The sequence below is a fragment of the Leguminivora glycinivorella genome, chromosome 20 (assembly GCF_023078275.1).
Source record: "Leguminivora glycinivorella isolate SPB_JAAS2020 chromosome 20, LegGlyc_1.1, whole genome shotgun sequence".
Taxonomy (NCBI): Eukaryota; Metazoa; Arthropoda; class Insecta; order Lepidoptera; family Tortricidae; genus Leguminivora; species Leguminivora glycinivorella.
Window position 1 is genome coordinate 15,676,321 of NC_062990.1, and position 13,888 is coordinate 15,690,208.

Consider the following 13,888-nt stretch of genomic DNA (forward strand, 5'->3'; position numbering starts at 1 on the left):
AACGATTTAGTTAGTTTAAATGCAATAATGACTATAACTGAATAAGAAAATAAGAGAATCCATCACCTATTTTTATATAAATACTTATAAAAAGTTTTAAGTAATACATTTTTAAATGATAAAATCCTGCAAATGAAATGCAAGAAACTAAAAATTATAGTTAACATAAAATGATAAAGTAGCTGTCATATGCTATGTAGGCATTCCCATTACCTACTAAGCTGTTCGCAAATTATATAAGTAAAAATTGGAATTTCACAATGCGACTATGCTATTCAAGTTGTTATTGAAGATAATTTACGACAAATGAAAGTCAATATTGAATAAAAAACTAAACGATCATCATTCTCTATTAATCTAGGAAATAAAAAGTAAAAAAAATAATAAAACTTACTTTTCTCTCTCCTCTAATTCCACTGGATTATTGTCTATAGTACCGAATAATTTTAGTCGTGTTAAGTGTGGTTTAGTAGGCAGCGTCCCAAAAAAAGAAAATTACAATTAGTTCTAGACTAAATTAAAAATTGATCTTAATCAACAATGATCAATTGGTTATAAAAATGATTCCAAACATGCTACATAAGTTAAAAAAATTCTAATTGTAACACATTGAGTTTAGTAGTAACATGTAATGGATTTTTACAATTAACAATAAGCAACATTTCAATAATGTGTTTGTGACATCACAGTGAAAGCAGATTACTGTAAGAATAAAAACAGATGGTGCTTAAAAATGACCACTTACATTTGGATTTCGCTCGCATTCGCCTGCATATGCAGATGATGATGATGCAGAGGATAACGGTGATGACTAAGATAGCGAGGGCAATGCAACCAATCAGGATAAGTTGCTGACGATCCCGCCACCAAACTGCCGAAGCTAATAAAAAAACGGGTTTCATTACAAAAAATGACAATTTCGAATTTTGATACATGCTATTTGGATTAAAAAATGCTCCAGACAATTCCGAAAGATTCCGAAACGAAACTATACATTTATTTACTTCGACCAGTTTTTAGGTTAAAGTTAATAAGCCAATTATATAGATTTTTCAAACGGTGATGACAATCTAACTGGTGCTGAAAAACCTTTTGTTTTTGTTTGTGTAAGTACTGCCAATGCATAATTTGGACATATATTGCGAAGCTCTAGAGAGAAGTAGTTTGAATCATGGGTTGTCAGTTTTTTAAATCTTTATTTATTTATTTATTAGTTACTTTTTATATCTATGGTAATCATTTGTAAGGTTTTTGAAATTATAGATTACAGTCAGTCAGGCGATCAAATGTAGGAATGAAGCGCGTTCCTATGCACACAGTCTTAAGCTCGTGTAGGTGAATGCGATGCTTGTAATAAGTGAGTAAAGACGGATCGACTGGTCGCATTTTTGACAGGCGGTAACAGTGACGTAACCGAGAGCAGAGCGGGACTTTCAGCGGGAAGCATGGACATAATTATTGTACAATACTTGTTTTACGACCCATGTTTCAAACTATATTTTTAAGGACATGGACTCTACACACTGAACTCTTTACTCACTGAGGGGCTCCAGGTTGGCTAGAAAACATAATTTATCGTTACGTCACACGTCAAACCAATTAGAATTAAATCATCTATTTTTAATTTTTAAAATTAGCACAAGAAAAACTTTCATTAGCATTGATAGTTACGTGACAATAATGCAAAATATTTATATACAATATGTAAATGACTTTTAAATTCGACGTGTAGAAATGTATAAAAGCAAGGATTTTTCTATGTCGTTTTATGCTGTGTTAAAACGCAAATGGTTAACTGAGAATTTTTTAAAACCTTTTAGAAACAGATAAACAAAAAAATAATTTAAAAGAAAGAAAACGTTTGCGTTTCGCCACACTCTTCGTTGTTTTAGAGAGAATGACGAAATTAGTAAAATATGACTGTTTAAAATTTATAACAACAAAGGACTGTATTTTAATGTGAAGTTGAAGTTGTCTTTGGTACTAAGCAAGAACTGGTGCAAACATAGGTGTATTAAAATGAACGATCAAACTAGTTTGTATAGAGAGGTAACAATTATTACAACACTAGCTTTTGCCCGTTAAATTCGAAATTGTGGAATACTCCATATAAACTTCCACCCCTCATTTTACGGAAGTGGAGGAGAGGGGTTAGAAAGAGACAAAAAGTAGCCTTTGTCACTCTCCATCCCTTTAACTATCTCCACTAAAAAAATCACATCAATTGATCCCTCCGTTTTGCCTTGAAAGACGGACAAACAAACAGACACACACTTTCCCATTTACAATATTAATATGGATTTTTCAATTAGCTTCAATCCTATCAGCCCTACCATCCATTTGCACCCCGATCATTCGAACCAATACTTCAAAATTCGTAACCTTCAAAGTCACACTTACCTTGGACATCCCGCTCACACTCCCTGCTTCTCCCCACACTGTTGTTAGCGTAGCAGAGGTAAGTCCTGTGAACTTCGACGCCGGGACGCAGGCGGAGGTAGCTCTGTTGCCCGACTTGCCAGATCTTCTCGTCGGAGAGAGAATCGTTGTCGTTCTTCAGCTTCCAGGAGAACGATACCTGGAACGAGATTGCAATACATTACAGAATATTTGCTCGATATTTCTATAGATTTTTCTCTAGATGTGTCTGTTTAAATCAAAAGTTTTGTGTTATGATTTCGTTATTTGACAAGTATCAGAAAGAGAATAAGGATATTGAAGAGTTGAGACCTACTCAATTATGATTTTTAAGAAGTTTGTCATCTGGATTTTGGCCGTATGAAAGTCAGCACGGTTCAAATATGAGCTCATGAGTCAGAAGAATAGTGATGAAACAAATGTCTGATAAATGAACGACTAAAGATCAACATATTATAATAAATCGGATTTCTGTCATCATCCTCCTTGCGTTATCCCGGCATTCACCACGGCTCATGAGAGCCTAGGGTCAGATTTGACAACGTTTGTTAAAGGATTTATGTGCCAGTTTCATTCAGAACTACGATTCTTACCTCGCTAGGGTTAGCATGAGCAGTGCAGATCAGGACTTGTTCTCCATCCACTTCAGCTTGCTTGATGCCGCACTCGGGAACAACTGGAAATTTCACAATTTAGAATGTTACGTCGGTATGTAAAAATATGGAATCAGAGTGTTCAAACGCAATATTTTCTTCATGGGAATTAAAATTGTCAAATTGTAACGAAGCAATAATTATGACAAAACAAATATAAATGCTCATAAAACCATAAGTACTTAGGTAAACAAACATAACTGAAATATTTCTGTTCATTACTTCATACATTGTTTGCACGTTAGTGGATAGGAGAAATTGAGTCAAATTAACAGATAGTCAATCTTACAGTAAGTCACATTTAAGGACAAAAGACATAAAAATAAATCTGCAAATATATGACTTTTGTCTGCAGATTACGTTACTTACACATAACATCCAGGTACACCGTAGTAGATACAGCGCCATGTCTATTATACGCCTCACACAGGTAATGCCCAGCGTCTTTTCTCAGCAGCGGGCCCAAGAGGAGAGTGTTAGAAGAAGACAGCACGAGAGAGCTGTTGGTGTGGTCTTTGGCTTGAGACTTGCTGGCGTTCCCTCGACGCCAGGAGTAGGAGGGGACGGGGAAACCTCTGTAAAAGTAGTGAAAATTTGAAGTTTTAACCTTGAACTACGCAAGGTTGCTCAGCCCTTGGTTAATATAAAATAGGGATAATTCAGCATAGGTTCATTGCACAGATCTCTGTGACCTTGAACATTTTTCTACAGTCTAATAAGTACCATCCATACAATCAAAACGTTCAGTAGTTGAGTGTCTGTAGGTGAGCATCTCAAGCGCAAACTCATCGACATGTGTATCCTGCCTATCCTAACCTATGGCGCTCAAACGTGGTCACTAACAGAAGCTCTAAAGTCCAAACTCAAGGTCTGCCAGCGAGCGATGGAGCGCAGTATACTGGGTGTTCGCAGAACTGATCGAATCAGAAACACGGAACTGCGCTCCAGAACTCGAGTTGCAGATGTAGGTGTCAAGACCGCTACGCTTAAGTGGAACTGGGCTGGACATGTCTGCCGCATGCACCCTGAACGGTGGGCCAAAATGGTTACCGAGTGGGACCCACGGAACACCGTGGAGGGTGCAGGCCGGGGTTCAGGCAGACCGAAAAAGAGATGGCGGGACGAAAATTACGCACATGACAGGGTTGAGTGGAAGAAGCGAGGGGAGGCCTTTGCCCAGCAGTGGGACACTACAGTAGGCTAATAAAAAAAAAAAAAGGTGAGCATAAAACCTGACGTGAAATCAATTTCTATTTAACAGCGCCCAAAATTTTAAAACATGTAATTATGACAAATTAAGTACTCACTGAAACCGATGCACAACGAAAAAACTGAATATGCCATAACCAAGTAGCACTTGTATTAGTTTATTGGTGATTTAGTTTTCTAGATTACTTTTGTAGTTATATATTGTATCTTACCTAGCCGAGCAGACCACTTTTCCGGGAATTTCTCCTTCAATCACTGGAACTATTTGTGGGGTCACTGTGATGTTTTCTGGTTCATCTGATAAATAATAACAGTGTATCAAAATAAGTTCATTAATGATTCTTTAAGCAGAAAATTCTTATAACACTGGTGAGAGTAATAGACCATCATTTTTTGAAGACCGACTCATGTATTTGGTAATATAAGGTAAAACCAATATTTATCTCTGTCGTGTGTCCTATTCTTTGGCAGAGATACTTACATTCGACAGCAAAATGCGTAGTGCTATTGACTGCCGGCCCAGCGTCGTTTCTTGAAGAGCGGCACATGTACTTGGTGATGCGAGGATCCGTGCGGTCCAAAACGCCACCCGCCCAGGCTGACATGTTCCAATACTGATGACAAAAAAGAAATTATAGAAACTATATAAACACCAATCATTAATTTTAAATCGAGAGACGGTCGTCTAAGACCGTTTTCGTTTAGCACTACGATATCTGGTAGTTGCCCTCACTGATCCATTATCAAAATACGCCCTTTCGACGAATATTTCTTTCTTCAGGTTGAAAAATTGTAGCAGATTTTGCAGTTTTGTATACGGGCTAAGATGTTATGACAAATAACATTATGGTTCTTGAATAGGATGGCAAATAAAATTCTGGAAAATGGGGGTATCCCATGGCTTGGTATGAGAATATGATTTTTTTTTCATAAAACCTGTTACTTACTAAAGTACTCTCTGTAGCTTCAAAATCGTTTCTATTAACTTCTGGTCCGATCTCACGTTCTACGATATAGTACCGATCAGTCTTATTGGGATCGATTATCTGCATTTCTTCATTGTCCTTCATCATGAGCCATTGGACGCTGCAGCGGGGAGCGCATTCCACGGTGCATTTTAGGGATATGTTCTGAAACAGAGTTGTCATAAAATATTTTAAAAATTAATGAGAATTATTCAAAAATGGTTTGAAAATAAAACATATGGTTGATCAAAGCGAAGAACAACAAAAAATAAAAAGAATGAAGAAGGAATGAGGACGTAATATGTCTATTATAAATATTATACAGTAATATTTGAGGAAAAGGAGCTCAGAACTTACCTGAGATTTGTACAAAGCGCCACTGTAGTAGTTCATTGCGTATTTGAAACTGGGAGGAGCTGAAAATATAAAGACCATTAACATAAAGTCCAAGTAGTAGGTTAACTACTATCAAAATAAATTAACCAAAGATATCAATTAAGATTTCAAGGGATTTGGTACTTTCGTATGCTTTGCGGAATTCAGTTAATTTTCCGGGTAGATTAAAGTAGACTTAAAAGTTCCTTCTTTGCTCTTACCTATTTATACTTATTGGAGTCAAGAAAAATCGGGTTTATTGTTGTTTTATTATAATGAATGCAAATTGCAGATGCTGATGTAGAGAATGATGGCTTAAGTCAAGAAAACTGGAGGCATTGGTATTTTTATCTTTCGTATTTGGCATCTATAGTCTGACCTATGACTATTGTCAAGAGTGCTGTTATTCTGTATACGGTGAGTTTTAATGTGGTTATAACTTACCAAGCACATTGATAAACGTAGTAGCCGGCGGGCCTTCGCCACCAGCGTTGAAGCCGCGACATGAGAAGTTGGTCCTATGGTCGATGCCAATAGGGTCAATGGTCCAGTTAGCGGACACGATGTCGGGGACAAGACGACCGCCACGGTGCCAGCGGAATCTGAAGATGGAAAGATTGGTAAATATAAAGATGGTTAAAAGCTTAAAAGAAAATGAGATTTACAAGACTTAATAGAAGAAGAGTAAAACATAAAGATAAGATAAGCACAAAGTTGTTACCTGTACAAAATTTGATAAATTAACAATGTGAATAGGAGAATGGAAGAGGAAGACATGTTGTACCGACCCCACATAACGTGGGGTAAGGGTAGGAGGAAGAAGAAGAAGAATGCCATGGGTACAGAATACGTTCCTCGGTATTGATATTGGCGTTAGTAACCTTTTAGTAGCACTGATTCCTTTCTCCATACACTTTTCGTAACGTTTTTGGTATCGAATTACTTATGTTGAAGCCGTGTTTGATTACACTGCCAAAAAATCTTCAATGAATTCGGCCAAATATTCAAAAGGCCGGATGAAACTAATACTAATACCATAATACTTGTTACTATTCGTACAAGTAAATTGCACATGCGTCATCAAGTAAAGAATCATGTGATTATTGCTTTTACCAGTCATGTGATTGATTGCACTATCAGCATTTAGTTTGTATATAAACACTACAATTAGGTAAATGCCTTTCTTTTATTGCAATCTATTCATTTGATTCTATTCTGTCTAGATAGTACAATCATTACAATAAAGCAAGTATTTCTCGAGAACGTCTTTGTGTTAAACTCTTACATAAACCTATCAAGTAAATGTTAGAGTAAGCAAGTACTCTAACAATATTACTGGAACTAATTGTAACTTAATGTACCTTTGAGCTTCCGGCCTGCCTTTCTCCCCGATACTGCAAGTCAGGATAAGGGATTTTTGCTTGACCACACGCCATGGGGAGTACACAAGCTTTGCCGGTCCAGGAGGATCTGAAAATTTAAAAACAAGTCTCTATTGAGTGATTGATGAAAAATTTTAGTCAGGACTGATTACAAATAGATTCGACAAAATCAAATAATATAAGTAGTTTGCATATAGTTTCTGATAAAAATGGTTCTGATATACGGACAGTCAGACAAACGGATATATGATGTAAATAAATTTTCATATATTTATTCATCTTCTTCAGAAACATGGGCGGATTTGATAGCTTTTTATTTTGTTCTAATAATCCCTATTTGTCATAGTTGTTCTTCTGGACTTGAAGATCAATCAAAATGAAGATATTTAGAATGACTTATTTTGAGATGTAATAAAAAAAAATGTAGCTTCTTACAATTAACAATCAGTTCAGTCTGCGGACTCCTCTCTCCTTCTCCAGCGGTGTTCTTGCCCTGACAGGAGTAGTTGCCATGGAAACTCCTGGTTGTGTCCTGGAGTAGCAGCATTGAGGGGTCCACTTCATCACAGAGGGCCGCTGGAATTTAAACAAAATTTGGTTAGTAATATTTTTATAGAAAAGAATATGTAAAGCAAATAAAGTAGGGATACTTGATGGTTTAACACAAGTTCCTTCAAGTATGAACTCGAGAGCGCAAGTTGTGATAGACCGTTTGATGTCACTCTATAACATCATAATCATGTTTTGTGGTAAATTAATCCCAGCAACAGACTTACCTGGGAATAGTTATTCAAGGGAAATAAAATACTGTACTTCGTGGCTAAAAAATCTCAAAGCTACTTCAAGATGAACACTAGATCTGTATCTCTAGCCAAAGTCTAGTACCTCGACAAAATTGAAATTGCCGCACCAAAAGACTCAGTGGATTTGTATTAGTGCGTTTTCACATTATCGGATTTAGGAAGGATTTCAAAGGCAAATCAAAAATGGCGGCTTAAATATATGAAATATTGGTCCTATATCCGATATTGGGTCAGATCGAAACCCAAGTGCGTTTACGTAGTTACGTAGTAATTCAGTTAGCATAAATTTTTGAACTCACGATCAGTCCCATTGCACTCCGGAAGCTTCTTCAGAACCTCATTGTCGAGGTACCATGTGACCTCGTCCAGGGTCCTTGGGTTTCCATCGATGGCTTCGCAGGTGAGGGTCACGTTCTTGTGGTCCATCTCGTTGATGGGACTGGGGTCTGACATTACTAGGCGGACTGTGGGCTTGTCTGGAAAAAATTTCCATGTCTGTTGAACGGACTATAGAACTAAGTGCTGTAGAATTGGAGCAATTTATTGTTGTCTGTGTGTATAGGCCGCCATTAAGTAATTTTGAAACTTTTGAAAAAATTATGGAATCTGTGCTACTTAAAATATCATCTTCTAGTAAAAAAATACTTATATGCGGCGACTTTAATGTAAATATCTTGGAAAATTCAACAATAAGTATCAGATTGTTGAATCTTTTCAAATCATGTAATCTCAATCATATTTTTATGGAGCCTACTAGAGTGACTGCCACTAGTGCCACCTGTATAGATAATATTTTCACTGATATTTTTCCTACTACTAAAAATGTAATTAGCAACTTAGAATCAGACCATTTAGGTCAATTGATAGTATTTGAGACATTAAGGAAAAATACTCTGAGAAAACAAATAACTTTTGTACCAGTAACCTCCGACCGCGTGGAACGAATGAAGCAAAGTTTGGTTCAGGCGCTACCCTCCCTGTCTTCCGATATGAGTCCTAATAGTATGTATAATTCATTCTTTCACACTTTTCTGCAACATTATAATGCAATATTTACTTCAAAATCGGTCGTAGTTAGTGGTGCATCAGTTTTTAGTGAGTGGGCTACTGCAGAGTTACATCAACGAAGACGTGAATTGTATGCCTTGTATGAAGAACGGCGGTTTAATACGAGTGATGAATTTAAAGAACATGTTAAGCAATATTCGAAGAAGTTCAAGATAGATTGTCATATCGCTAAGCGAAATTATCTTAGTAATAAAATAAAAAATAGCTCTGACATTATTAAAGCAACGTGGAAAGTAATTAATGTGGAAACTGGTCGCTCGAAACACGCAGTAAAAGATATTAAACTGAATATTGATAACAAAATTATAGATTCCAATTTCGAAGTAGCAACAGAGTTCGAAAAATTTTTCACCGAGATACCAGCATTCACAACTAAGGATTTAAATTCATCACCCTTATCTGCCGTCACATTATTAGAGGAAAACGTTCCTGAGTGTTGTAGAGACCTTTATTTTGAACATGTTTGTACCTCAGATATAGTAAAGGCATTTAAATCAATTAATGTCAAAAAAACTAGTGACCTCTGGGGGTCTCCGTCCATGCCGTAAAATCCTTAGTTGAGATTGTAGCGCCTGACTTAGCAATTATATTCAACAACAGTGTTGACTGTGGCGAGTTTCCTGATCTAATGAAACATAGCAAAATAACTCCTTTATTTAAATCCGGCAGCCACTCTGACCCCACTAACTTTAGACCAATATCTGTGCTGCCAACTTTCAGTAAAATATTTGAAAAATTAGTTCTTTCTCAATTAGTACGACATTTTAACGTTAATAATTTAATGCATAATAAGCAATTTGGCTTCACACGGGGTCGCTCGACAACCGATGCTGGTGTTGAGCTAATTAAGCATATTTTCGATGCCTGGGAGGAGTCACAAGATGCTTTAGGTATCTTTTGTGATTTATCTAAGGCCTTCGACTGTGTTTGTCATGAAACATTGATCAGGAAACTACATTATTATGGAATCAGAGGATCAGCACTAAATTTACTCAAGTCCTACTTAAATGGTAGAATACAAAGGGTAGATGTCAATGGACAGAGATCAACTGGGTCATTGGTCTCTATGGGTGTACCACAGGGATCAATATTGGGGCCTTTCCTGTTCCTTATCTACATAAATGACTTGCCATTCCTTGTAAAGACCCACCATGATATAGTATTGTTTGCAGACGACACCTCACTTATTTTCAAACTCAAACGACAGCAACAAGCTCACAGTGATGTAAACAATGCTATCTCTAAAGTAGTGAACTGGTTCAATGCTAATAATTTATTATTAAATGAAAAAAAGACTAAATGTATTAAGTTTGTCACTAATAGTAACGTAAGGAATGAGCAAACAAGTGTCGTTGTGAAGGATGAGGAATCGGAACTGGTAGATAGTACAGTTTTTCTTGGTATAACTTTAGATTCTAAACTTCAGTGGGGTCCCCATATTGTTAACCTCTCGAATAGACTTAGTTCTGCAGCTTTTGCAGTGAGCAAGATCCGTCAGTTAACAGACGTGAAAACAGCTCGATTAGTTTATTTTAGTTACTTTCACAGCATTATGTCATATGGTATTTTACTTTGGGGCAGTGCTTCAGAGATAAATACCATATTTATTCTGCAGAAGAGGGCTATTCGAGCAATATATAAAATGAACCATAGAGACTCACTTAGAGATAAATTTAAGGACATTAATATAATGACAGTGCATTGTCAATATATTTATGAGAATATTATGTATGTACATAAAAACATTTGTAATTTTAAGAAAAACTGTGATGTACATAATATAAATACTAGAAATAAACATAAACTCGCGGTGCCCTTCACACGGCTCTGTAAAATTAAAAAATCATTCATGGGTAATTGTGTTCGATTTTATAATAAACTTCCGAATCATATTACTGACTTGTCAATTAATAAATTTAAGAATCATGTAAAGCGTGTACTCATTTCTAAAGCTTATTATACAACACAAGACTACATGAATGATAAAACAACGTGGGATTAATTGTTATTCGAAATGGTTTCTTATTTTTACGTTTTTTATTATGATTATTGTTGATGAAATTAATATTGTATTTTTTTGGACATTGGATTTTTCCTAGAAATATTCTAGACATGTATTTTTATATATACATATACCTAATTATATATTTTTTGTTTAACGATTATTTTTATATGAAATTGTATATTATAGACTCAATATTATTATGAACAATAATTTACAACAATAAATTGCTCTGATAATTAGGTTAGAATAAGATCATAATATATATGTAATGAACTATTCATAAGAGCTTGTAACTAGGCCTACATGAATAAAGATATTTTGAATTGAATTGAATTGAATAAATAAAGTTTTGATTAGTTGCTGATGATTGAAAAAGATGGAAAGATATAGAAATTAATCTCGGGAGTCGAATCTCATAATAATTATTGATTGCCAGGTGTAATTGTAACAGTGTGTTCCAGTGATGTTTAAAGAAAATATTGTTACAATATTTAGGTAAGTACTTCCCAATGTGTATGACATTAAGTTTATAAATATAATTGCCACTGTTATTACCAATGAAGGTGACATTTTGGATAACGACAATAATGTAATATTTACACAGCACATTAACATCAATAGCATGATCAGTAGTACTATTCCTAACGTCATACTTAAGTTTACAAATATAATTGCCACTGTTATTACCAATGACGGTGACATTTTGGATGACGACAATAATGTAATACTTACACAGCACATTAACATTAATATCGTTATCACTAGTGCTATTCCCGACGTCTTTCTTAAGCTCACAAGTATAGTTGCCACTATCACTGCCAGTAACGTTATGAATGATGATAGAAAAGAACATGATAATTTGATACTTACATAAAACGTTGACATCGATGGCATTATCACTAGTGCTATTGCCAACGTCATTCTTTAGTTCACAAGTGTAGTTGCCACTGTCATTGCCAGTGACGCTGTGGATGATGAGGGCTGGCTGGTTGATGGTGCCTCCGGTGTAATGGGAGGAGTTCACGTCGATTTTTTCGTCGTCTTTGTACCTGGAAATGGTTTGAAATATATTAACAATGAGCATCATAAATTATTTCTATTTTATTCTATTTATTCCTTGCGTTATCCCGGCATTTGCCACGGCTCATGGGAGTCTGGGGTTCGCTTTGACAACTAATCCCAAGATTCGGCGTAGGCACTAGTTTTACGAAAGCGACTGCCATCTGACCTTCCAACCCGAAGGGTAACTGAGCCTTATTGGAATTAGTCCGGTTTCCTCACGATCTTTTCCTTCACCGAAAAGCGACTGGCAAATATCAAATGACATTTCGCACATAAGTTTCAAAAAACTCATTGGTATGAGCCGGGGTTCGAAGCCGCGACCAATATTTATTAGCAAATATATTATCAATGAGCAATGGGGTAAAATGATAGCTTGCTTTGCAGGAAGATTTTCTATTAAAATAATTAGTACGTATATTATAAGTATTCAGACTGTACTTCCATCACAATTCTTAATGTATTTAACTACAATGCCTATTTTAAGCCTTATAGTAGGTAATATACTTTAATACTCTTATTGTAACTCGCTTTTTGTAATTTGGAGAACTATAGAACTATAATTGATTAAAATTTGGCTTTAAAGCTAAGTTTACATAATTATGTATATTGTATGACTGTTTGTGCTTGAATAAAAAAAAAGATTTGGAGAAAAAAATAAATCAGATTATACTTCGCATTAACCCTTTAATTGGTAGGGGCAAAATACTTGCCATTATACTTTTTTTTTTAATACTACGTCGGTGGCAAACAAGCATACGGCCCGCCTGATGTAAAGCGGTCACTGTAACCTATGGATGCCTGCAACTCAAACAGTGTCACATGCGCGTTGCCACCCCATTAGAAACTTGCACATTCACTTTTGCTGTGTTAAGTACACAGCAAAAAGGAGTGTACAAGTTCTAAGGAGGGTTCGGGTTGCCGACGACTCAAAGGACAATAGACGGAACAAGTTAGTTCTGTAAGTCATCCCGTCATCAGCACACCGCACCCTCGTTGAGCTCTGGCAGCCTTACTCACCGACAGGAACACAACACTATGAGTAGGGTCTAGTGCTATAACTACTTAAAACAAGTACTTAAAACAAAAACGCATTTCAACAATAAGAATTTCAATACATAGGTAGGTAGGTAGGTCGAATGAGTAGAACAAACGTCAAAATGGTTAAATGGTTAATATACTTTATGTATATTATGCTTTAGGAAACTTCGCAAAATGAATTTATGCTTATAAAAAGGAAAGTAACATAAACTTCTAGGGTCATTTACGAAATCTAGTACATCTTGTTCAGTATCATGTGCTCTGCCAGCCTATACATTTTTATCAGTTCTTTGATATTGAGGCTATTCGTGAATTTCGTGATCCAAATTTACAATATTTTTCAGAAATGTATCAGTGGACATCTTTGCTAGTCAAATGGTTTTAAACTTACCATGCAACGTCAGTAAGAAGAGAGGGGTTGCTCTCATACTCGCATTTGAGGAGGATCTTAGAGTCCTGCAGGACGGTGAAGTTGGGTGGGTTCACGTGGACTATTGGACGGTCTGCAATTGAAAATAGTTATTTGTTTTACAAGGGGGCAAAGTAGTTGTTTAACCGCACGTCTGAATATTGATACCTGAGCAAGCGAAAGATTCCAATATTGAACCACTCGCTGGAATCTTGCGAGGGTATCAAGGCACGAAGGTTAAATAAAATTTTTCACCACACCAAAACGAACAAAATACTGACTATAAAACATCAAAATAAATCCAATCCATAAATTTATTCACTATTTATGATTCAAAATCATCATTTTCAGGTAAAATCTATCAGCCAGATCTTATAAGACATCGAGTGAAAGTTTGTATGAAATTACTTTGCCCCCTTGTGGATAAAATGCAATTTTGCTATTTGTTTTCGAATAGCAAAGAAAGCCTTTACCAGTTGGTGTGGTAAAAAAAAAATATTT

At 35.9% G+C, this 13,888-nt stretch overlaps 1 protein-coding gene across 6 annotated transcripts in view; it reads right to left on the reverse strand.

Annotated features, from left to right (window-relative positions):
• The window catches only part of LOC125236967 (nephrin-like), an 835,833-nt gene that overhangs the window by 10,625 nt on the left and 811,320 nt on the right, over positions 1 to 13,888 (reverse strand). For 3 of the 6 annotated variants that reach the window (XM_048143883.1, XM_048143885.1, XM_048143887.1), the window contains exons 9-23: positions 13,370 to 13,481; positions 11,749 to 11,927; positions 8,105 to 8,281; positions 7,438 to 7,578; positions 6,982 to 7,090; positions 6,065 to 6,222; positions 5,603 to 5,661; positions 5,228 to 5,410; positions 4,762 to 4,894; positions 4,493 to 4,577; positions 3,441 to 3,646; positions 3,012 to 3,094; positions 2,401 to 2,578; positions 1,541 to 1,558; positions 746 to 880 (exon numbers count right to left, since the gene is read on the reverse strand). In XM_048143883.1, coding sequence (XP_047999840.1) covers positions 746 to 880; positions 1,541 to 1,558; positions 2,401 to 2,578; positions 3,012 to 3,094; positions 3,441 to 3,646; positions 4,493 to 4,577; positions 4,762 to 4,894; positions 5,228 to 5,410; positions 5,603 to 5,661; positions 6,065 to 6,222; positions 6,982 to 7,090; positions 7,438 to 7,578; positions 8,105 to 8,281; positions 11,749 to 11,927; positions 13,370 to 13,481 — 1,956 coding nt within the window. The remainder of the gene's footprint in view (positions 1 to 745; positions 881 to 1,540; positions 1,559 to 2,400; positions 2,579 to 3,011; positions 3,095 to 3,440; positions 3,647 to 4,492; positions 4,578 to 4,761; positions 4,895 to 5,227; positions 5,411 to 5,602; positions 5,662 to 6,064; positions 6,223 to 6,981; positions 7,091 to 7,437; positions 7,579 to 8,104; positions 8,282 to 11,748; positions 11,928 to 13,369; positions 13,482 to 13,888) is intronic. The other 3 variants (XM_048143886.1, XM_048143888.1, XM_048143884.1) reach the window with 2 other exon arrangements.